Here is a 26,018-nt window from a genome sequence, read left to right as displayed (position 1 = left end):
ATTGCAGGCAGCTGGTGCTAGTTAACAGCACTTTTACTCTGCTGCGCCACCAAGGCTCTTGGTGGTGCAGGCACAAGGATCAAGTATGATCTAGCAATGTGCTTCAGCTGTCAAAAAGGCCAGTGCAGTCGTAGGTTCATCAACAGAGGATTGCATCAAGATCATGAGAAGTGATAGTACTACTCTATATTATACTAGTGAGGCTATACTTGGAATACTGCATCCAGTTCTGCTCACACAGTACAAAAAAGATGCGGAGACCCTAGAAAGAGTGCAGAGAAGAGCAACAAAGATGATATGAGATCTGGAGGCTAAACCATATGATGAACAATTAATGGAACTAGGCATGTCTATCTTAACAAAGAGAAGGATTAAGGATGACATGAAAGCTGTTTAAGGATGATTAAGGATGACATGAAAGTACATGAGGGGTGTCTCCGAGAAGAGGGGGTCAACTTATTTTCCAAAGCACTTGAGGGCAGAACAAGAAACAATGAGTGGAAGCCCATTATGGAGAGATACAGTCTGGCACAAAGGAGAAATTTCCTGACAGTGAGAACAATTAATCAGCGGAACAGCTTGATTCCTGCAGTTGTGGGTGTATCCATCACTGACATTATTGAAGAAAAGATTGCACAGTCATTTGTTTGGATACAATAAGGTTGGACTAGAAGACCTCCAAGGTCACTTCTAGTTCTGTAAATCTATGATTCTAATAGCCTAGCCCAGTGGCGAAATCCTCCGAGGTCTGCTACCAGTTCGCTGCATGAGTGCATGCATCCTGTGTGTGCATATGCACAGTATGCACCAAATGTCTGCTTTGTGCGCATGCACACCACAGGTGCTACTGCATGTGCTGAAAAAGGAGGCTTAAGAAGGTAAGTAGAAAAACGAGGGGGGAAAACAGCTGTGCCGCGTGATTTAGATTCGCTAGAAAGCAGGATTTCCTGCTTTTTTTTACTACCAGTTCGCCCTAACTGGTAGCTTTTATTATTACCGGTTCACCCGAACCGGCAGCATTTCACCCCTGGCCTAGCCTCATTTCCGCCCTTTTTTTTTGACATTTAGAAATAATTCTTAAAAATCTTTTTGTTGCAACAGGATATGAGGCTCTTTTATTTACACGACTGTGAATTACTTTCATTCACAGTCAGCAAGGCTTTGGCAAACAGTCTTTCAGAGGAATGTTTATCAACACCCACCGTATCTCACTTGGAACGCTGCCAGAGAACCAATTTCCAAATGCAGGGGAAGGCCAAACTTGGCACAGAGTCTATTAGAGTCACAAACAGATCTTTCCAATCTTGAAATGACCGAATGAACTAATTGTTTCCTGCAAAAGCTCATGTTCCATTTGCTCCTCTTTTATGTCCTATGGGAGGGGCCAATTATCTCCAAGGTGTGGCCTTACTCCCAAACTGACCCTTCTTTCTTAATTGTTCTTGTCTTCTGGCAGCTCTGTGCATGCACACTCTGGGAACAGGCTCCAGCTATTCTTCTGACTCGCTGCTGTCTATCTCCCTCTCTGCCTCCAACACAGGGCCCTCGTCCGAGCTTTCCCCAGCCCCCAGGTCTGGCCCATGTTCCTCCCCAGCCTCCTCAATCAGAGTCAGATGTTCGACTCTGCTGCCAGCTCCGCTGGCTGCCATTGGGTCACAACAAAACTTTGCCACTTTGTCTGCCTTTTCTGTTGAAGCCCCTGTTCTATAGAAACCCCACTTGTTGAGATATGACATACCCCTATCCTTCTAACCTTCCAGAGCAGTGGTGGGTTCCTCCCGGTTCGGTCCGGTTCGGCCGAGCCAGTAGCAGTGACGATATGACGTCACCAAACCGGTTCTCCCTCCCACCCCCCACCCTCCCACCCACATTATTCTTACCTTTTATTTGGTCCCACCCCCAATCTATTGCTGCCTCCTGAATCCCAGCTGATGACTAGACGGAAAAAAAACTGTTTAAACTCTTGCCGCGGGGCTTCAAAGGGCCGCCCTACAGCTGATCAGTGTTAAAAGAAAACAAATAAGTCGGGTTGTAAGTGTGAGGACTGGTCGTAAGTGCGAGGACCTTCCAGAAATGACTCTGACCAGCTAGCCATGCCCACCTAGTCACATGACCTCCAAGCCACCCCCACAAAATAAGCCACGCCCACAGAGCCGGTAGTAAAAAAATTTAGAACCCACCCCTGTTCCAGAAAAAGATAAAATGGTCATGGTCTTGTTGAAAGGTAGCACTGGTGACAGGTATTTCTCTTTTGGGTTTCATTTTTCTTATTCTTCATATCATTGTATTTATAACTTGTGACTGTGTATGTATATTTGTATGTACAGGTTCCTATTTAATATTTACAATGGCTTTCTGGTTTCTTATTACTACCTGTCATAAAAGAAGATCTATCTTCAAATATGAAAGGGGAGTTCGTATAAGAAATATTACTTTCTATTTTCTCAGATACTGAAAAATGCACTAGGTGCCCAGATGATCAATATCCAACTGAGAACCGAGTCCAATGTATCCCCAAAAGAATATCCTTCCTGTCCTATGAAGAACATCTGAGTATTATCCTTGTCTCCTTTGCTCTATTCTTCTTCCTAACCACAGGCTTCATTTTTATCATATTGATTAAATACCTAGATACTCCCATTGTCAAAGCCAACAACCGAGACCTCTCCTACATCCTCTTGATCTCCCTCTTGTTTTGCTTCTTGTCCTCCTTTCTCTTCATTGGACGGCCGAGGAAAGCCACCTGTATTCTCCGACAAACAGTGTTCAGCATTGTCTTCTCAGTAGCCGTGTCTTCTGTGTTGGCCAAAACGATCACAGTCGTGCTGGCTTTCCTGGCCACAAAACCAGGTAACAGGGTGAAGAGATGGTTGGGGAAGAGTTTGGCCAACTCCATCATCCTTTCTTGTTCCATTGTCCAAATTACCATCTGCTCCATCTGGCTTGGAGTTTCTCCCCCATTCCCTGACTCTGACCTGCACTCCCAACCTCAAGAGATTGTCCTTCACTGCAATGAAGGATCTGTTACTATGTTTTATGTTGTCCTCGGGTACATGGATTTCCTAGCTGCCATTTGCTTCATAGTGGCTTTCTTAGCCAGAAACCTGCCTGGGGCCTTCAATGAAGCCAAGTTGATCACCTTCAGCATGCTAGTCTTCTGCAGTGTTTGGGTTTCCTTCCTGCCCACCTACCTGGGCACCAAAGGGAAGTACATGGTGGCTGTTCAGATCTTCTCCATCTTGGCCTCCAGTGCTGGGCTGCTGGGCTGCATCTTCTTCCCCAAATGCTACATTATCATCCTAAGACCAGATCTAAACACTAAGGAACATCTAATGATAAAAGTAGGGAACTGATAGTGAAATTGTTTTTAGGCTCATAATATTTAATGTTTTATTGCAATATTTAATATTATTATTCTGACAATTAAGGTTATTTTAAACTGAAGAAATTGAAATTATCAATATAAGAATAATGAAATTTAGAGTTCCATGACTGTGTTGTTGAGTCAACACTCTTCCAAAATCATATCTGGACATGTCCCAACAATAATGACCTCCTGTGAGACCTTCCCCAGGTAGGTCCCTTAGGTAAGAAAGATCCTTGATTCCATTTTGTTCACATGATAGGTTCTTTTACTAATGGATACTGGTTGCAGCAAAATCAGGCTAGAACTAAGTTTTCCACATGAAAAGATAGAAAATGTTTCTCCTCATGACTACTCCATCTTCAGCCAATGAAGATTCACTTAGGTGTTTTGAGAATACTGAGCAAACAAAACAGGTAGGCTGGTAGATTCCTCAAAGAATAGTTTTATTTGATATGTCATATTGGCACAGGCTGATGAAAACCGACTCTGAAGGTTCCCGCAGTTTTCACCTAAGTAAAAGTAAAAGTTTTCCCCCTCCTCAAACAATCAGTCACATGGTCCAATCATGGTGCTGTCTGGTTGCCTGATGACATCACTTTCCTTCTTCTGACGAGGTGTGAGAATGTCCTTGGTTACCAAGAGAAAATATTTTATTTTGGCCACAAAACCCCAGCTATCTCTAACTCCGCCTTCCTATCACTCAGCTCCGTGTGGCAACACTGAAACTCCAAGATGGCTTTGGTCAGGTCAGCTTCAGGGTTGACAGTAGGCCTGTGCCATGGAGATGCAGCTGACCCTGCAAAGTGTCATTCAATGATCCAAGAAGTGGACCCTGCATTTGCGGGAATATGCTAGGAAGAAAAAGATTGGCATTGATGCAAGGCTACCAGTTCTGCAACTTGGGCTGAGACTGGAGGCGGAATGCTGTCAGCTTCTAGGATGGAATGTGCTGTCCTGCCTTGACTCACCCCCCCTCCTTTGATGAAACTGGGATCATCACAATAAAGTCCAATATCTGCATTAATGTTTGGTTCCTCCGCTAAATCTTCCCTTGGCTTTGTTGCTGCTTTCATAAAGGCTAAACAGTCCTGATGTTCTGTCTGAGTGACAGGAGAAATTGGGCTGGGTTCTTAATGGATATTGGGACAATTTGGTGTGCTTTGAGAAGCAGACCAAATGTCTCCAACTACGGATCTTCTCTCCATCACCATCAGGATGGTTCTGGTAATCTCCTTTTAGTGTCCCTTTTAGTGACTCCACCATGACGCCGTTCTAGAACAAGGTGTACATATCAACATTTCCATCCCTCTAGATAAGAAACTGAATTCCCTCTCCAAATGACCCAGATGTAACATGAAGAGAAGGATTCCCAAGTGTTCCTTAAAAATACTTGGCGGTATTTTGGAGGCAGATTCACAGATACCTTCAGAGATGGGAAATCCAAAGGGGAAACACCTCATTGAGGAAATTGATGCAATGAGACCAAGAGCTACAAAGGACCCCCAAACTATTTTCATGTGGTCTTATGGATATCTTCATGTGATACCATGATTACTAGTATCAAAGGCCAGAGAGAGGTCAAGTAGGGGAAGGATGGATGCATAACTTCCATTCCACTCTCACCACTCAGCATAAGGGAGTATGAAACACAAAGCATGGAGGGTCACCTTATCCACTAGTCTCAGTTAATTATGAAATGCATAGAAGAGAAGATAACATCCAAAAGAATATAAGAACTCTTTATTAAGCTTAAAAATGGAAGATGAACAGGTGAAAGGGACAATGATAGAATTTTGGATACACTATAGAATTAGATAATTGGCAAATACTGTGGGAAAGAAACTATAAATTGACGATGGCATCTATGTATAAAGAAAATCTGTATAAAATGTTCTATAGGTGGCACTTATCACTGGCAAGGTTAGCAAAAATGTTTAAAAACATGTCTGCCAAATGTTGGAAATGTAATCAAATACTGGGCACATACTATCACATGTGGTGGGTGTGTCCAAAAGCCCCCCTCCAAAAAAAATTGGACACAAGTGCATATGTGGTTAGAAAAAGTGTTAAGGCAGCATATAGATTATAAACCAGAACTATTTTTATTAGGCATAATATCAGAAAAATACGATAAAGGGAATGTATAATATTACAAAATGAGGAAACACCTATGGAAGAAGATCTAATTTAAAAAAATATTAGACTGTGCAGAAATGGATAGACTAACATTGAAGATAAAAGAAAAAGAAGACACAGAATATTTTTGAACTTGGGATTTGTTTTATCAATGGTTGGATAATAGAGGTAGGAACTAGGAACTGAAAAAGCATTATTATGTAAACAAGTTGACCCAGACAGTATGTTGTTCACCAAGCACTTATTGTATGTAAAGAGAAAATATGCAAATAAATTCAAAAAAAAAAAGAGAGAACTCTTTCACCTGGGATTGAATTCTTATCCTCCAACATTCACTTACTACCATGTCCCAGTAGGAAGGGCCACAATCACTGCACAATTGTGCCCTCAGGGCTATACCTGTGATTTTTGTACTAACATGCACTTCTCCAGCTGTCTCTTTGCACATGGGATCCTGGAAGAAGTTCATGATCCCCAGAGAAGTTGCTTCTCCCTGTAATTATCACCATCCTGTAGTTTGAGACTTTGTTTGATATTTCTCCAGTGATTGCCTTTGATGTAAACTCAGACTGAAATAACATGGAAGTAATCGTGCACCAGAAAAGGATAAATAATTCTAGTTATGTTGGGTGTTTTGCACAAGATTTAGGACAGGAAGCGGATGTGCACTTGAATGTACCTTTAGAATAGAATAGAATAACAGAGTTGGAAGGGACCTTGGAGGTCTTCTAGTCCAACCACCTGCCCAGGCAGGAAACCCTACACCACTTCACGCAAATGGTTATCCAACATCTTCTTAAAAAATTCCAGTGTTGGAGCACCTTTCTCTCTTTTTCCTGTGAAGTTCAGTTTGTCTCTTTCTAAACCAGGAAAGACACAGGCATTTCTTCTTGAGGTTTAGAAACAGAGAAGTGGATGATACACGCCAAGGAGGAATGGACCTCCTGCTTCTGCTTCTTATGCTGCTGCTGGTTCTCACCCACAGAAACTGTGGCGGGCTCAGACCCAAATGTCCCCTGACTTTGAAGAAGCAGGACAAAGGAAACCCATGGAACTATTACGGGGCAGGAGACCACATCATTAGTGTGATCGAAACGGTAGCAAAACCTTCTCCTGAGCTATTACTGTTCAATGGGGCTCATTTCACTTCTTCACCTCCGTAAGTCATTCAGTGTGATGGACTTGCTTTCTCTCTGTTTGCATTTCTAACACTCTTCCTCCTATCTTTTCACTTATTCCTAAATTGTAGGGTTATGTATAAAATCCTGGGTCGTTTTGATTTATAGGGTTCTCCTCTTTTACTGTAACTTCTATGAGACTCAAATGCAGGGATGAGGCAGAAGAAAATAGAAAAGAACCAGAGAAATGGAGAGGCAGAAGTCCAGAGGATCTTCTCCTTTTCCAGTACTGATTTCACTCCTTGAATAATATTTTTTTTTAAATTTCATGTAGCTATTAAAAGAGGAATAGTTTGCTCTGACTTCACTGCCAAAAGTCTTATTTTTATGGTGGCTCTACTTTAATGGTTGAATGAAATTGAATCCAGCTGTCAGAACTTTTACCTTACGCTTATGTTCTGCTATTGCTTGGTACCAGTCTGCCATGAACTCTGGGGTGGGGGGACTGGATAGGAAGGGGGAAAGCTTCACTGTTCGCTGTGTCTCCCTAAGACATGGCTTATTATCAGTGCACAACATATGTGCAATGAGATTGGTTGAGCTCCTTTAGTGAGACAGCTGGGAATGGAATGCAGCTGCATACCAGCCCACCAGTAGTAGGTTACAATTAGCTTTGCTACCGGTTTGGAACTGGGAGCGTACATGTGCACGCTCACCTCACTTGTCCACGGCACTTCTGCGCATGTGCAGAGCATCTGTGATGACGTCCGTGCGGGTGGGCGGAGCCTCCCGCCGCCACCACTACCAGTTCCCCAAACTGGGGCGAACCGGTAGAAAGCCACTACTGCAGCCCACATGCCAAAAACATTTTTTAAAAAATTGATTGAGCAATGGGGGTCAGCACTGGGAAGTACTTAAAGTGGAGGAAAGCTACACCTGGAGATTTTGGCATGCAAATTTCAGTTCTGGCTTCGCTTTACTGCAATTCATTTTCCTTTTACAACAAATGAAACCAAGAATTATTTTTACTTAGGAGTTCAAGCTGAGCACCTACTTACTAGCAGATGAAAATTAGTACTACTAGAAATAAGGGGTTACTTGCAATTCTTAACCCTAGTGGAAGAATATCCCCATCCCATCTTCTCAAAACTGACAAAAGATAATAATGGATGACTAACATTTTGACTTTGGTTTTTGGATCAATATTGGTCTAGACTCAACAGACTTGTGGAGATAAATAGGAATAAATTACAATATTTTATTCTTGCTGTTTCTGGTGGTGATAACATGAAAATATTTCTACAGTATGAGACATATTGAGACATATGAGACAAAAATGCTACCCTTCGTTTTCTCCATTCAATTGGTCAAGAAGAATACCTGGCTCCTGCATAATCTCACACTTGGCTACAACATCCATGACAACTATTTGAGCACCCTTGGCACTTCAGATGCCTTGCTGGACACACTCTCTACTGGAGAAGCCAATGTTCCCAACTACAGCTGTGGAAGGAAGGACAATCTTCTAGTTATTATTGATAGAGGTCTCAGGGAAATTTCCATACAGATATCAACATTAATAGGCACCTACAAAGTCCCACAGGTTTGTGTTTCTGTATCTCTATCTAGTAAAGTGAGTGGGGTTAGGGGTGGGGGGTGGGTGAGCAATACCATGCTTTCTCTATTGAATTCAAGAACTATTTCTTACCTGGGCCATTGGAGACATCATGGCTATTTATCTATATTTATTTATTATAGAAACTTAATAAATAAATATAGATAAATAGCCATGATGTCTCCAATGGCCTAGGTAAGAAATAGTTCTTGAAGTTTCTACTGTACGCTGCCCTGTATGATGACTCTGGCTAGGGATTGGGATCCAGAGTGGGGAGGGGGCAAAGATCAAAACAGCCATATCTTGCTATGGGACCATATCCATTGCTTTGGAGGCTTCAGCTTCACACTTCTGATTGTGAGGAGAGCCTCTATGTCCAATCAAAGATTTTCTGTAGAAAACGAGATCTAGCAGTGATGGAAGCTAATATTTTGTACATGATCTTAGCAAATAATAATAATTATTATTATTATTAATAATAATAATAATAATAATAATAATAATAATAATAATAATAATAATAATAATAATGATATTTTCAATGATGAACAAATTCCAGATTCATAAAAATATAATTCCAATGGATTCTCTTACCTACTCTTCATAAAACATATAAGTATGTCTTACAGAGTCATCATTAGCATTAATTGATTATTTTATTAAAATGTTACATTTTAAAACATTAGTTAACACTTTAACTAATTTTACCCTAATCTGTTCACGATCATAAAAGTTGCAAAGAGAAAGAGAGTCCATAGTTAGGATTTCCTACTGAGCCGTGATGGCGCAGTGGTTAGAATGCAGTATTGCAGGCTACTTCTGCTGACTGCCAGCTGACAGCAGTTCGGCAGTTTGATCTTGACTGTCTCAAGGTTGACTCAGCCTTCCATCCTTCCAAGGTGGGTAAAATAAGAACCCAGATTGTTGGGGGCAAGAGGCTGAGTCTGTAAATTGCTTAGAGAGGGCTGTAAGGCACTGTGAAGTGGACTATAAGTCTAAGGGTTATTGCTATTGCTCCTGGCTGAATCATTAAAAAAAAATATGCTGGCCGGCGAGGCCCTTTATTGGCAGGTTGATTTACATATATAAATAATGGCTCCCATATCCCAGATGGATAGAAGATGGGAATAGCTGTTCCTACATTTTAAAAAAAGGGAAGAAAAAAGCCTTTGGAAAATGAAATCATAGCCATGATTGGTTACTTAACGGAGAGCCATTAGAGCAAGTAATACCTTTACTAACTTAGAGAATTTTCTCTGAGACGGGTGACAAACAAAAGCTAAGATTAAATGTTAATCAAGGTATATAAAATAAGACCAAGCCCCACTCCCTTCTAGCATTGATGATGTTATTTTGTTTGGGAATGAAATTTCTGCAAGAAAACAACCAAGCCCAAAGAGCACTAATTTAGATAATTTGTTCTTTGTCTCAAATCAGAGCATATGTTTATTGGTGTAAAATTAAAGCAATGGCAACTTTTCTGTTAGGAAAGACAACATTTAAATGAAAGACCTCTTGAATTGTACAAATTATATTTGGAGCAGTGGTTTCCCTGCATCTTGTGCGCCTAGAGAACAAAGTAAAATATTATTACCCAAAAAATCCAGGAAAAAAAAAGAAGAGAAAGATATAGCCGTCCACAGTAAGCTGGCACATTGAAATGGATAAGTCATTGTAAATTGACCTTCCAAATTGCCAAGTATTGAAACACAGAAATACTTAAACATCTTAGCATGGTATTTACTCAAACAAGATTTTAGCAGCTGGACACAATGGTTAAATATGGAAGGTTTATCTTAGTCCATTATAGTGAATTGGGGTGTATTTGCTTAATTTCTTTTCTTAATATGTGTCTTTTATTCCATTTTATATACAATCTTATGTTTTCTGTTTTATATTCTGTATCTTGATATGGGCTAAAGACCAATCAACACTAAATAATATATTGTCATGAGAATCAAGTTGGATTTATTAAAAGGTAATATTCTGGATTTTATCTGACCCCAAATATAACACAGCATTCTTCATTTCTCTTTCAGATCACTTGTAGATTTGTTTCAGATGTTCTGAGTGATAAAAGTCAATTCCCCTATTTCTACCGGATGGCCCCCAAAAATGGAGTCCAGTACCCAGCAATTGTCCAACTGCTTCTTCATTTCAGGTGGACCTTGATTGGACTCTTTGCTTCAGACACAGAGAGGGGAGAGAATTTCATGAGGACTTTTAGTCCTGTGCTTGTTAAGAATGGAATTTGTGTGGTTGTATCACAACAATTTCCAGTAACTGAACACAAAACACCCTTCAAGGACGCCCTCTCTAAGTGGAGACAAGTCAATGTCTTTGTTTTCTTCGCAGACTACAGTAGCATGATGGATGGATTTCAAGCTGTCCATCTTGGACTTGAAGGTTTGCCAGGACCCATTGAAGGGAAAGTCTGGATCATCACACTCTTTGGAGAATTACCAGTGAAAAGTCACCGAGTTTACCAATATGTCCATAGTATTTGGAACTTTCAGATCCAGGAAAGAGGGTATGAGAAGACTTACCAAACACATATCGAGGTGGCACCCCTACATAAGTGTTTTCACTGTTCCGTTTCAAAGCACATCTTTTCTGTCAAAGGCCGAAAAAGATGCACCCAGAAAGCACCACTGGAGACTAAAGACAAAAAGAATAATTACAAACTTGGAGTTGACCCCCGTGTTTACAGTGTTGTTAGGACTCTGGCTTATGCTTTGAATGCGGCATATTCCTCCATATCCAGGAGGAGAAGGAAGGAGGGTGAAGAGACTTTGGGGGCTCCAAGGCTTCAGCCATGGCAGGTACGGGGGTCCAACATGAATCCATCAAACTTAATCCAAATAATAAGAAGGGGAACCATATCAATCTCCTTGTACTGCAAGAGTCCAATATGTTTGACCAGTCTGATCTCTTGACTCATAATGTTCTCAAGAGCAGGAACTATGAGCAATATATCAGAGATATGAGAAATAAGTGCAGAGAAGAGCAACAAAGATGATTAGGGGACTGGAGGCTAAAACATATGAAGAACAGTTTCAGGAACTGGGTATGTCTAGTTTAATGAAAAGAAGGACTAGGGGAGACATGATAGCAGTGTTCCAATATCTCAGGGGCTGTCACAAAGAAGAGGGAGTCGATCTATTCTCCAAAGAGCCTTGATAGTACAGTGGTCTACGCACCCTGTTATTAACACAGCTGTCTGCAATTTCTGCTGGTTTGAATCTCTCCAAGGCTGAAGGTTGACTCAGCCTTCCATCCTTTCTAAGGTAGGTGAAATGAGGACCCAGTTTGTGGGGGCAATAAGCTGACTTTGTATAAAATATACAAAAGTATGAAGGCTATTGCTTAACGCATTGTAAGCCACCCTGAGTCCCGGGAGAAGGGCGGCATATAAATCAAATTAAAAAAAAAAAAAAGCACCTGAAGGTACGACAAGAAGCAATGGATGGAAACTAATCAAGGAGAGAAGCAACTTAGAACTAAAGAGAAATTTCCTGACAGTTAGAACAATTAATCAGTGGAACAACTTGCCTCCAGAAGTTGTGAATTATCCAACACTGGAAGTTTTTAAGAAGAGGTTGGATAACCAGTTGTCTGAAGTGGTGTAGGGTTTCCTGCCTAGGCAGGGGGTTGGACTAGAAGACCTCCAAGGTCCCTTCCAACTCTATTATTATTCTATTCTATTCTATATTGGAAGAATGTTGTATCCTCCCTTTTCCAACTATGAGTTTATGTTAGTTTGAAAAGTGCTCCTAGATGCTTTCTGATTTTCCTGTAGACAAACATGACCCTTATTGTTTTAACTCAAGGCTAAGAGCAGCTCCTTTAATCACTGCCTTGGCTTCATTGCCCTTCTGTAAATCTGATCCGGTTTTTATACAGTCTCCTCCAAGTATGGTTCCTGCAAGGGAACCTGGTACTTATGTTGGGGTCTCTCCAAACCAGAACCCATTTCCTGAGATACTTTTTTATTATTATTATTTGATTTATATGCCACCCTTCTCCGGAGACTCAGGGCGGCTTACAATGTGCTCAGCAATAGCCTTCATCCTTTTGTATATTTATACAAAGTCAGCTTATTGCCCCCACAACTGGGTCCTCAATTTACCTACCTTAGAAAGGATGGAAGGCTGAGTCAACCTTGAGCCTTGGTGAGATTCGAACCTGCAATAATTGCAGGCAGCTGTTCTTAATAACAGGGTGCTTTAGACCACTGTACTACCAAGGCTCTTATGGATGCATTTGCTTCTTTCCATTACTATTATACTGCCAACTCACATTCAGTTTGCAAGAAATCATGAATATTTTTCTGGTACTTTGGTATTTTTAAAAAGACATCAAAATAGCTTTATCTACAAGATGGTATTAATCTTGGATCACAAAATCATCATTTATGAACTCTATCTGTCTGTATTAATAAAAATGTAGAATAGATGATGGAGGATTAATTGTTATTCATAACTTCCTAGTTTTATGAACCCTGCGAATTATTTGAGTACAATTTTATAGTCAATTTTTATCCATTTAATTATCCAGCCCTTAACTAGGTTTCTAATCATGATACAAAAAGTCAATACTGTGCTGAAATCAAGTTATGTCACCAGTCTTTCCACAATCTAATAAGAAAGAAGAAATATCTAATAAGAAATATCCCAACACCTCAATCAACAACTAAAAAGCCACACAACAGGCACCATATAAATACCACACAGAGAATAGCCCAAAGCACACACTCTGCTGGAGAGAAGTTCTCTGAGGATGGGCTCTACATGAGTCCAAAAGCTCAGAAGACTAAACTTCTGGTCCCAGTGACTGACCCACATTGGATCCTGTAATAAGAAAGTATAATTATATGTGAGAATGATTCGGGGGATTGGGGAAGAGATGTTTCCTAGAGTATGGTTTGCTAAGAGGGGGGCACGGCTGCATAACAGTAGAGAAACAAGTCTATAGAGATTCTCAGTCATCCAGGTCATGGATGTCCGAAAGGTATTTTTTCAGGAGGCAACTGGACTTCCTTGTTTTTGGAAGGGACCTTGGAGGTCTTCTAGTCCAAACCTGCTCAGACAGGAAACCCTATACCATTTCAGACAAATGGTTGTCCAAACTCTTCTTAAAAACCTCCAGTGTTGGAGCATTTACAACTTCTGGAGGCAAGTTGTTCCACTGATTAATTGTTCTAACTGTCAGGAAATATCTCCTTAGTTCTAGGTTGCTTCTCTCCTTGATTAGTTTCCATCCGTTGCTTCTTGTCCTGCCTTCTGGTGCTTTGGAGAATAGCCTGACTCTCTCTCTTCTTTGTGGCAGCCCCTGAGATATTGGAAGACTGCTATCATGTCACCCCTGGTCCTTCTTTTTATTAAACTAGATGTGCCCAATTCCAGCAACTACTCTTCATATGTTTTAGCCTCCAGTCCCCTGATCATCTTTGTTGCTCTTCTCTGCACTCTTTCTAGAGTTTCAACAAACTTTTTCAGATATTCAATTGAGTTAGATAAATGGCAGCAGCTATGGGAAAGGAATTATCAATTAACAATGTCCACAGCATATAAAGAGAATCAATACAAAATGTTTTATAGATGGCACATGCCACTTGAAAAATTGGCAAAAACGTTTAAAGATAAATCAGCTAAATGTTGGAAATGCCACCAGACACCAGGATCATATTATCATATGTGTTGGACGTGTCCAGAAGTGAGAAATGACTGGATTAAAATCAAAACATGGTCAGAAGAAATGATACAACACCTTTTGGATTTAAATATGAACTGTTTCTATTGGGTATCTAATCAGAGAAATTTAGTGAGGAAAATACATATTTGATTATACATGTCATAACTACAGTGAGGATAGTATTTGCGCAAAGGTGGAAAGCAGAGAAAATCCCTACAAAGGGAGAAGTAATTAAGAAAATATTGGATTGTGCAGAAATGAATATAATTGACTCTGATAATTAAAGAAAGAAAGGAAATGGAATATTTTAAGATATGGGGCAATTTTGAGCTACGTAGGAAAAAACCCTGACTGGAAAAGTATTATACATATGAACCTACGAATTAAAAGAACAAAATAAAAATAAATATTTGACCTTTACAGGGAGGAGTCATAAAATAAGGGTGTGGCTGGCCGAAGAAGTCTCATAAGACAGAAATAGTACTATCCCAGTCTGCCTTAAGTCTCACAACAGACAACACAAAATGTCTGACAAAGCCTGAAAGTGGTGATTTGAGATATATATATATATATATATGTTTTCTCAGGTTTTCGCGGGTGTTTGTATGTAGGTCTTTGGTTATTCGGGTCTTCTCCCACGTAAAATTGGAAGTGTCTTGGCGCAACTGGAAGCACGAAGCCGAGAACACCAGCCTGAAGATGATGAATGAGACTTCGTCGAAACGTCGCCAAGACACTTCCAATTTTACGTGGGAGAAGACCCGAATAACCAAAGACCTATATATATATATATATATATGGTAATGTAATGAAATGAGTGAAGAAGAAAGAAGAGAAAGCAGATAGATAAATGTATCAATAGATAAGCAAGAAATGTGGGAGAAATGTTATAATAAATGAAATGATAATATTAAGATATGATAACTAGAGGAGGAATAGGAAGAAGACACAAAAGATGTACTCAGATGTTACACTGAATGATTGATTACGTATTGTATGCTTGTTTGTCTATAAAATAAAATAAAAACTTTTATAAACAACAAACTTTTTCTTTAAAGACGTTTTGCTTCTCATCCAAGAAACTTCTTCAGCTCTGACTGGTGGGGAATGGAAGGATTTATTGCAGACAGCTGGTCATTTGCATTCTTTTAGAAAGCGACTGAGGCCACTTGGAGATTGATCTGTGTCCTCAGGGTCACCAGAGTTGTGCAAATGTTGGCTGCAGGATTTTTCTGCCCTGTGTCCCTTCACTGTCATTGGAGATAGTCTGTGTTGTCTGAATCTCAAACTGAAGTGCTAATAGTTCCTGTAGTCTGCAATTTTTCTGGAACTCTATGAAGAATCTCATAAACCTTTAACTGTGCATTTTAGGATGCACAGCTCCTAAATTCTCACTTTGAATGGTGTGAGAGTATGAACGGATTTCCAAAAATATTGTGTCCTGAGGGGGGGGGGGAAGGAGATGGGACTTATGCCCTCCTGCAGCACTCTGCCATCCAAAATGGGGCACAGGGGGCATGAGGTGTCTCCACGCACCCTGTTTTCAGCCTGGACAGCCTCCTGCAGCACCCTGTCAGCCAAAATGGGGCAAAGGGGGCACAAGTGGCCCCCACATGCCCCATTTTTGGCATGGATGGCCTCCTGCAGCAATTTGGCAGCCACAATGCCCCCCCCCCCCATGCCCTGTTTTGGCTGACAGGATGCTGCAGAAGGCCATCCAGGCTGAAAATGGAGTGCATGGAGGCTGCGGACCGGTCCTTTAGCAATAGCACTTAGACTTATATACCACTTCACAGTGCTTTTACAGCCCTCTCTAAGCGGTTTACAGAGTCAGCCTCTTGCCCCAAACAATCTGGGTCCTCATTTTACCCACCTCGAAAGGATGAAAGGCTGAGTCAACCTTGAGCCAGTGAGATTCGAACTGCCAAACTGCTGGCAGCCGGTGATGAGTAGAAGTAGCCTGCAGTACTGCATTCTAACCACTGCGCCACCATGGCTCTTTCCAGGCCAGCCCCGCTGTCTGGATCTAAGCTCCCAGTGGGCCAGATCTGACCTGCGGGCCTTGAGTTTGACACCTGTGATATAGAATAAGAAATTAAGGTTTGATTTAAAATTCCTGGATTTTTCCATTCTAGCTTCATCCCTTTTTGCAGAAGAATGAATTCTGGAATCTTTCTGAGATGAAAATGTACTCAGACCAAAATGGAGATCTGGTAGCAGATGTGAACATCTGGAGCTTAGCGGTTTTGCCAGAGGAACTTTACAATGAAGCGGAAGTGGGAAGCTTTGAAAGGCAGAAACTTATTATCAACGAAGGTGCTCTTTTCTTTCTAGAGTGGCTCAACAGGGTGAGTGAAATATGGAGATCTATTTTTTTTTTTTAAATTCAAAGATGCAGGATACATTTCAAGTAGGCGTCAAGTAGAAGAATGACATCATAAAGAACACAGGGAGTTTTGAAAGAGAGAGAGTTTTTATCAACCAAGATTATCTTTCACAACTAAAATTGTTGAATAAGGTGGGCAAAATATTGGTGTCCTTTTTGTTTTCCAAGGTCTTAAGACACATTTCAAGTGGGTGAAGCATAATCACCTAGAAGGATGACCTTCACTGAGATTTGAATGTGGGGAGTAGAAAACTTATAGTTTTCTTAGACTCTCCAGGCACTCCTTTCCCAACCGTATCCATTACCAGAAGAGATGAGAAAGCCCTATTGTGTCTAGTAAGGCATTCCAACCTCCTTCTCCCCTTCCCCCTCTGTGTGGCAACTGAGGAACAGGAAAATGGCTTCTGCCAGTTTCAAAGTTGACACAATCATCATCAAAGTTTAAAATCATGGATATTTAAAGAATGGAGGAATTCATGTTAATACAGCCATGAGAAAGAACCCACTGGTTGTCACTTAATGCTTAAATCTTTTTTCTCAATTCCATCCTTCTAGGATTTATTAAGTAGAAACTCCTTTATTGCAACGAGGTATGCCAGAAGCAACAGGGAGGAAATAAATGAAAAATCTGTTGGTTGTTGTATCTCCTGCAATCATTGTGAACTTGTTAAGGATTTCCTATTTATCAAAGGGAATCCTGTGGGCTAACGTTACTTTTGAGCACCATTTTTCCTGAATGCTAACATATTTTCTTTGGCATTCCTTGTTTTTCTGCTTAGCCTCTGCCTAAGTCCAAATGTGTTGAAAACTGTCATCCTGGATTTTTCAAACAGACTCGCCAAGGAGAGCCAGTTTGCTGCTACGACTGTGTTCCTTGTCCGGAGGGGACCATCTCCACTCAAGAAGGTGAGTGACACCCCATGAAACAGTACTAGATTCATCCAGAGCATTTGGAAGCACAGCTAAACTGGATTATTTTCTTGTTGCTTATTTTCAAGTTGCCCAAATTCTTTCATTATGGGAGGAGTAAGAAAAAGATCTTGAAGGATGAGGTAGGATGAGATAGAAGGACATGGTGGATCTGCCAGAATAAATCGCTCTTCTACTTGTCAGTTTGGAAGTGTCCTTTCATGTTGTCCTGTCTTAGCAAAAACCGAATTCTTTAAAATATGAGGAATGGTTTCAGGTCAATAGATCTTCCTCACCAATACCAAATTTTCCTTACAGGGCAAAATATATACCCCACCCCTCTTTCTCTTTCTCCCTCCCTCCCTCCCCCTCCTTTTCTCTCAATGTTCTGACCCAGCCTTAGCAGAAGCAAGAAACAGACTCCATGTCACAAAAAGCTCCTCTTTATTGTGAAATAATTGCATTCACCCACTGAAAAGTCCAGGCAATAGTCTTTCAAGTAATTAGCGGCAGCAACAAGTCTTATCAGTTCCTTGCGATAATTGCAAGGTCGTGAGTTCCCAGCTGAAAGGTTGCAAAGTAAGTTCTGGCAAGCAATCTTTGTGGCATGAAACACCATGAGCAAAATCTTCAGAAATACGAACTGTTATGTCCTATGACAACCACTCCCCTTTCCTTCTATTTATTTCCTAGCCAGGGAGGGGCCATTCAGGATCCACATGTGCTTTGCTTCCTGAGTTGGCTCCTTGACCACCGTTGTTCACCTCTCCTAATAGCTCTCTGCATACATGCATCTGGAACAGGCCCCAGCTGTTCTTCCTCCTCACTCAGATCAGCCTCCAAAGGCAGCTGCCTCTCCGGTGGCTGGGAAATGTCGGACGGGTCTGACTCTATCTCTGCATCTGATGCAGAGCATCCATCAGAGTCTTCCCCAGACTCCAGAACTGGCCCAAGTTTCTCCCCAACCTCCTCATTGTCCGAGTCTGCCACCAGCTCTGCTAGCATCTGACAGGCCACAACATCCTCTCCCTTTCTCTCTCTCTCTCTCTCTCTCTCTCTCTCTCTCTCTCTCTCTCTCTCTCTCTCTCCCTCTCCCTCTCCCTCTCCCTCTCCCTCTCCCTCTCCCTCTCCCTCTCCCTCTCCCTCTCCCTCTCCCTCCCACTCTCTCTCATCCCCACTCCTTCTCTCTCTCTCTCTCCAATAAAATTGCCTCTTTTTTCTCCAGTGCTCTAATTCTCCGTGTTATAATTTAAGAGATTAAAAAAAAAGAAAAAAGACAAAGAAAAGATTCTATCTGTATTTCTTTATGGAAAAAAAATCCTTGTATACACAATAGGAATTAAAAGGAAGCAGATCTAAGATAAAGGAAGGGAAAAAGGGGCATTAATATTTTTTTTAAAAAAATTCACATAACATTCATTTTTATACCATCATGGAGCCCATTTGGTCTTTAAAATTGTTAGCAAACCTATAATCAAAATATTTTGCATCACCATCTCATTTTATATTTATATTTGGGCCTTGGGAACCAAGTCCAAAGCAAACGTCCATGGAGATTCTCAGTCATCCAGGTGATGGGTGTCCCAAAGGTGATTTTTTTCAGGAGGCAACTGGACTGTCCAGTTACCTCTTGAAAAAGCATCTTTGGAAATCCAAAGCAAGTGATATTTGTTTTTATACCCTGAAATCACATGCACCAGTTACAAATGATTCGGAATACAATGGCACTCACACCACTGTTGGGTTCCACTAGACTCTTACCGTATTACACCCCTGTTGTGTGAGCTTCACAGGTACCCAGTTTCTTTCCAAGTGAAATTGAAAGTCCATAAATTGAACTTTAAAGCTCTGCATGGCATAGGACCAGGATATTGGTGGGTAACCCTAACCCTAACCCTAACCCAAGCCCCATCCCCGTCCCCATCCCCATCTCAATCCCCACCCCGAGCCCTAGCCCTAGCCCTAGCCCTAGCCCTAACCCTAACCCTAACCCTAACCCTAACCCTAACCCTAACCCTAACCCTAATTCTAACTCTAACAACTCTAACAACTCTAACAACTCTAACAACTCTAACAACTCTAACAACTCTAACAACTCTAACTCTAACTCTAACTCTAACTAACTCTAACTCTAACTCTAACTCTAACTCTAACTCTAACTAACTCTAACTAACTCTAACTCTAACTCTAGCTAACTCTAACTAACTCTAACTCTAACTCTAACTCTAACTAACTCTAACTCTAACTCTAGCTAACTCTAACTAACTCTAACTCTAACTCTAACTCTAACTCTAACTCTAACTCTAACTCTAACTCTAACTCTAACTCTAACTCTAACTCTAACCCTAACCCTAACCCTAACCCTAACTCGAACTCGAACTCGAACTCGAACTCGAACTCGAACTCGAACTATAACACTAACACTAACCCGAGCCCTAGCCCTAGCTTCTCCTTGAGGTTATCTGCTCATCTCATTACAGCGAATATGAAAGGCATGCTCCAGGTCTATTTCCTAAAACTTTGCCACCTTGCCTACCTTTTTTGTTGCATTCCCTCTGTAAGGTCCTGCCTCTCCACTCTTCCCAAGAAAACAGGACTCTTGAAATGACAGTTATTACAAAAGGAGCTTTTATTGAAATGTTTGTGATAACAAGAGAGCTAGGCAAGAACTGAACCTTCTCACTTAAAACCAACTATTTCAAGCAATGCTAACCAAACCCCTCCCATACTTCATCATTGCAGGAAAACAGTAATTTCATATAGATATTAACACAGTAATGTAGGAAACAGAAATAGAAATTTCATATACAGATCACTCCATTCCTCCCCTCTTCCTCCCACCAAAATGCCAGCATCCCTGTAGAAATACCTGGGACCTGATACCCTCCCCCATTAAAATTTGACAGACCCTGTCAGTTAAAATGTCTAACTCCTGTGCAACTCCCCATACCAGTCTAGCAAGGGTTAAACTGCCCAAGACCACTAAACCTTAACCTCACCTCACCCCTGACTCCTCCCCTTGGGTATAGTTCCAGCCATGACCCCGTGAGAAGATCAGGTAGAGATTAATATATGCTTGAACCTGAAATGTACCCTATGTATGAATAAACTGAATATACCGATTGTCTGGTTATCCTGTGAGTTATTGGGCTAGATCTGTCGATCCTCAACAGACTCCTACCCTGATAACCTTCCAGAGAAATGACTCTTCCCACAGGCATTGGAATAAGGTGAGGTCAGAGCAGGATGAAAGTGTGGGTGGATGTAGTAAAGGGTAGTTGTGGTTCCACGTATTACTCTTTGGGGTATTATTTTGTTATTCTTTATATAATCATATATATACTGTAATTGTTTATGTGTATCTTTATGTACAGACTCCCTTTTTACAATTTAATTAGGGCTTTCCTGTCTTCTGTTATCAGCTGTCATCTAAGCATATCTTTCTTGAAATGTGAAAGGAGAGACTATAAAATAAATATTGCTTTCTGTTTTCTCAGATACTGAAAAATGTACCAAGTGCCCAGATGATCAATATCCAAGCCAGAACCGAATCGAATGTATCCCCAAAAGAATGTCCTTCCTGTCCTATGAAGAACATCTGAGTATTATCCTTGTCTCCTTTGCCCTATTCTGGTTCCTAACCACAGTCTCTGTTTTAATCATATTCATTAAATACCTAGAAACTCCCATTGTCAAAGCCAACAACCGGGATCTCTCCTATATCCTCCTGGTCTCCCTCCTCCTTTGCTTCCTGTCTCCTTTACTCTTCATTGGCCAACCAAGGAAACTCACCTGCCTTCTCCGACAAACGGTGTTCAGCATTGTCTTCTCAGTAGCCGTGTCTTCTGTGTTGGCCAAAACGATCACAGTGGTGCTGGCTTTTCTGGCCACAAAACCAGGAAATCAAGTAAGGAGATGGCTGGGGAAGAGCTTGGCCAACTCCATCATTCTTTCTGGTTCCACTACCCAAATTATCATCTGCTCCATCTGGCTGGGAGTTTCTCCCCCATTCCCTGACTCTGACCTCCACTCCCTGCCAGGAGTGATCATCCTTCAATGCAATGAAGGTTCTGTCACCATGTTTTACATTGTCTTGGGCTACATGGGCTTCCTAGCTGCCATTTGCTTCACAGTGGCTTTCCTGGCCAGAAACCTGCCTGGGGCTTTCAATGAGGCCAAGCTGATCACCTTCAGCATGCTGGTCTTCTGCAGTGTCTGGGTCTCCTTTCTGCCCACCTACCTGAGCACCAGAGGAAAGTCCATGGTGATTGTGCAGGTCTTCTCCATCTTGACTTCCAGTGCTGGATTGCTGGGATGCATCTTCTTCCCCAAGTGCTACATTATAATCCTGAGACCAGATCTAAACACTAAGGAAAATCTAATGATAAAAGTAGGGAACTGATAATGAAATTGTTTTTTAGGCTTATGATATTTAATGTTTTATTGCAATAATTATTAATAGTTTTGTATGCTTCTTCTTATTTTGACAATTAAGGTTATTTTAAACTGAAGAAATTAAAATTATCAATATAAGAATAATGAAATTTAGAGTTCCATGACTGTGTTGTTTAGTCATCACTCTTCCAAAACCATATCTGGACATGTCCCAACAACAATAACCCACTGTCAGAACTACCCCAGGTAAGTTCCTTAGGTAAGAGTACTCTGCTTTGAGAAGGAGACCAGATTTCTCCAACTATGGATCTTCTCTCCATCACCATCAGGATGGTTCTGGTAATCTCCTTTTAGTGCTTCTTTTAGTGAATCCATCAAGACTCTGTTCTAGAACAAGGTGCACATAATGTTACCCTCCCTCTAGATAAGAAACTGAATTCCCTCTCCGAATGACCCAGATGTAACATGAAGAGAAGGATTCCCAAGTGTTTCTTCAAAACACTTGGCGGTATTTTGGAGGTAGATTCACAGACACCTTCAGAGATGGGAAATCCAAAGGGGAAACACCCCACTGAGGAAATTGATGGAATGAGACCAAAAGTTATGAGAGACCTCCAAACTATTTTCTTGTGGTTTTATGGATATCTTCATGTGATACCACGATTACTAGTCTCAAAGGCCAGAGAGAGGTCAAGTAGGGGAAGGATGGATGCATAACTTCCATTCCACTCTCACCACTCAGCATAAGGGAGTATGAAACACAAAGCATGGAGGGTCACCTTATCCACTAGTCTCAGTTAATTATGAAATGCATAGAAGAGAAGATAACATCCAAAAGAATATAAGAACTCTTTATTAAGCTTAAAAATGGAAGATGAACAGGTGAAAGGGACAATGATAGAATTTTGGATACACTATAGAATTAGATAATTGGCAAATACTGTGGGAAAGAAACTATAAATTGACGATGGCATCTATGTATAAAGAAAATCTGTATAAAATGTTCTATAGGTGGCACTTACCACTGGCAAGGTTAGCAAAAATGTTTAAAAACATGTCTGCCAAATGTTGGAAATGTAATCAAATACTGGACATATATTATCACATATGATGGAAGTGTTCAAAAGAAAAAAAAGAAAAACAAATGGACACAAGTGCATATATTGTTAAAAAAAATGTTAAAACAGCATATAGATTATAAAACAGAACTATTTTTATTAGGCAAAGAAATTGAAAAAAAAGAGGAACTCCTTCACCTGAGATTGAACTTTTATCCTCCAACATTTATTTCCTAGCATGTCCCAGTAGGAAGGGCCACAAGCACTGCACAATTGTGCCCTCAGGTCTATATTTGTGATTTTGTACTAACATGCAGTTCTCCAGCTGTCCCTTTGCACATGGAATCCTGGAAGAAGTTCATGATCCCCAGAGAAGTTGCTTCTCCCTGTAATTATCACCATCCTGTAGTTTGAGACTTTGTCTGATATTTCTCCAGTGACTGTCTTTGATGTAAACTCAGACTGAAGCAAGATGGAAGTAATCTTGCACCAGAAAAGGATAAATATTTCTAGTTATGTTGGGTGTTTTCACAAGATTTAGGACAGGAAGAGAAGGTACACTTGAATGTACCTTTCCCTCCTTTTCTTGTGAAGCTCAGTTTGTCTCAGTCTAAACCAGGAAAGCCACAGGCATTTCCGTCTTCTGAGAGTGCTTTGAATTCTTCTAACTTCTTGAGGTTTAGAAACAGAGAAATTGCCGATTCAGGCCAAGGAGAAATGGACGTCCTGCTTCTGCTTTTTATGCTGCTGCTGGTTCTCACCCACAGAAATTGTGGCAGGATCAGAACCAAATGTCCCCTGACGTTAAAGAAGCAGGAGAAAGGAAACCCATGGAACTATTACGGGGCAGGAGACCACATCATTAGTGTGATCGAAACGGTAACACAACCTTCTCCTGAGCTATTACTGTTCAATGGGGCTCGTTTAATTTCTTCACCTCCGTAAGTCATTCAGTGTGATGGATTTGCTTTCTCTTTGCATTTTTAACACTCTTCCTCCTATCTATCTATCTATTTATTTATTTATTATTTTGTGAAGCATGTATTTCATTACAGATACAAGTGTAAACATAATTATAAATACATGTAAAGGATATGAATAAAAGAAAACATTAGGACAGGGATGGTAGGTATGCTGGTGCACTTATGCACACCCCTTGCAGTCCTCTTAGGAATGGGGTGATGTCTACAGTAGACAGTCTAAGGTTAAAGTTTTGGGGGTTTGGGGAAGAAACTACAGAGTCAGGTAGTGCATTCCTGGCATTGACCATTCTGTTACTGAAGCCCTATTTACTGCAGTCTAGTTTGGATCGGTTTACCATGAGTTTGTATCTATTGTGTGCTCTTGTATTGTTTTGGTTGAAGCTAAATTATTCATTGGCTGGTAGGACATTATAGCAGATGATTTCATGTACTATGCTTAGGTCAGACTGAAGACGGCGAAGTTCTAAGTCGTCTAAGCCCAAAATTTTGAGTCTTTTTTTAGTTCATTTATTCCTAAATTGTAAGTTTAGGTATAAGATCCTTGGTCATTTTGATTTATAGGGTTCTTCTCTTTTACTGTAACTTCTATGAGTTACGAATGGAAGGATGGAGCAGAAAAAAATCCCTAAAAAGTACCAGAGAAATGGAGAGACAGAAGTCCGGAGGATCTTCTCCTCTTCCAGTACTGACTTCACTTCTTGAATATTTTTTTTTTATTATTTCATGTAGTTATTAAAAGAGGAATAGTTGCCTCTGCCATCCCATATTAAATGCCTGCCCCTTGCAGGAATAAGGATGATTGGATTTTTGAATTGCTTTGGTGATTCATTTATTCATCGATGGTCTTGTTTTAATGGTGGCTCTACTTTAATGGTTGAATGATGTTTAATCCTACTATCAGAACTTCTACCTCATGCCTGCCTTCTGCTATTGCTTGGCACCAGTCTGCCATGAATGTGGGGGGCAGGAGGGGGGAAGAGCGGGGTGTGTGTGCCCTCCTCGGGCTCCGGAGGTTTTCCTTGAGTCTCCAGGAGGGTGAAAACAGCCTCTCCAGACTCCACCCTCCCTAAGCCTCTGTGTGCACCCTGCACTTACCTGCATCCAAAACAGGCTGTGTGGGGACTCCTGGAAGGGGCAGGGTGGGGTGGGTGGGGCCAGCCAGGAGTGGGATTTGGGGGTTCTCTGAACTTCACAAAATCTTAGCTAGAGGTTCTCCTGAACCCCTCCAAACCCACAGCAGCCCACGCCTGGGAAAGCTTCACTGTTCACTGTGTCTCCCTAAGACATGGCTTCAAGATGAGGCAGCTGGGAATGGAATGCTGATGCATACCAGCCCACAGTCAAAGGGACCGTTCCAAAAACATTTTTTTAAAAAAAAATTGATTGAGCAATGGGGACCAGCAATGGGAAGTACTTAAAGTGGAGGAAAGTTACGCTTGGAGATTTTGGCATGCAATTTCAGTTCTGGCTTTGCTTTATTGCAATTCACTTTCCTTTCTCCACAAATGAAACCAAGGATTATTTTTACTTAGGAGTTCAAGCTGAGCACCAGTTTCCTTGGCAGATGAAAATTAGAAACAAGGGTTTACTTGTGATTCTTAACCCTGGTGGAAGAATATCCCCATCCCATCTTCTTAAAACTGACAAAAGATAATAACGGGTGACTAACATTTTGACTTTTGTTTTGGATCAATATTGGTTTACAATAGACTTGTGGAGATAAATAGGAATAAATAAAAATATTTTGTTCTTGCTGTTTCTGGTGGTGATAACATGAAAATATTTCTACAGTCCAAGACATATTAATCTGGCAAATCTGATATCCTTCGTTTTCGCCATTGAATTGGTCAACAAGAATACCTGGCTCCTGCATAATCTCACCCTTGGCTACAATGTCCATGACAATTATTTGAGCACCTTTCGCACTTCTGATGCCTTGCTGGACACACTCTCTACTGGAGAAGCCAATGTTCCCAACTATAGCTGTGGAAGGAAGGACAATCTTCTGGTTGTTATTGATAGAGGTCTCAGGGAAATTTCCATACAGATATCAACATTAGTAGGCACCTACAAAGTCCCACAGGTTTGTGTTTCTGTACCTCTACTTAGTAAAATTAGTGGGGGTGGGAGAGCAATAGATCTAACCATGCTTTCTCTATTGAATTCAAGAACTGCTTCTAACAGGGTCATTGGAGACATTCATAGCTATCAGGGATCCAAGTAACAGTTCCACATCAAGCAAAACTCCAAGGCAGGTTGATTCCTCAAAGGATAGCTTTATTAGAAATATCATATTGGCACATATCTAGTGAAAAGTGACTCTGAAGGGTCCCATGGTTTCCCCCTAATTAAAAGTG

The 26,018-nt window shown here is 40.9% G+C and overlaps 1 protein-coding gene across 1 annotated transcript in view; it reads left to right on the top strand.

The window, feature by feature from the left end:
* The window catches only part of LOC148116063 (vomeronasal type-2 receptor 26-like), a 32,722-nt gene extending 9,099 nt beyond the window's left edge, over positions 1-23,623 (top strand). Inside the window, exons 6-9 of the mRNA XM_087885370.1 lie at positions 10,592-10,766; positions 11,001-11,058; positions 16,066-16,278; positions 23,273-23,623. Coding sequence (XP_087741496.1) covers positions 10,592-10,766; positions 11,001-11,058; positions 16,066-16,278; positions 23,273-23,623 — 797 coding nt within the window. The remainder of the gene's footprint in view (positions 1-10,591; positions 10,767-11,000; positions 11,059-16,065; positions 16,279-23,272) is intronic.
* The last annotated feature ends 2,395 nt before the right edge of the window (positions 23,624-26,018 follow it).

The sequence above is a fragment of the Pantherophis guttatus genome, chromosome 2 (genome assembly GCF_059756535.1).
Source record: "Pantherophis guttatus breed Tessera chromosome 2, ASM5975653v1, whole genome shotgun sequence".
Taxonomy (NCBI): Eukaryota; Metazoa; Chordata; class Lepidosauria; order Squamata; family Colubridae; genus Pantherophis; species Pantherophis guttatus.
This window is presented reverse-complemented; position numbering and strand designations above follow the sequence as displayed.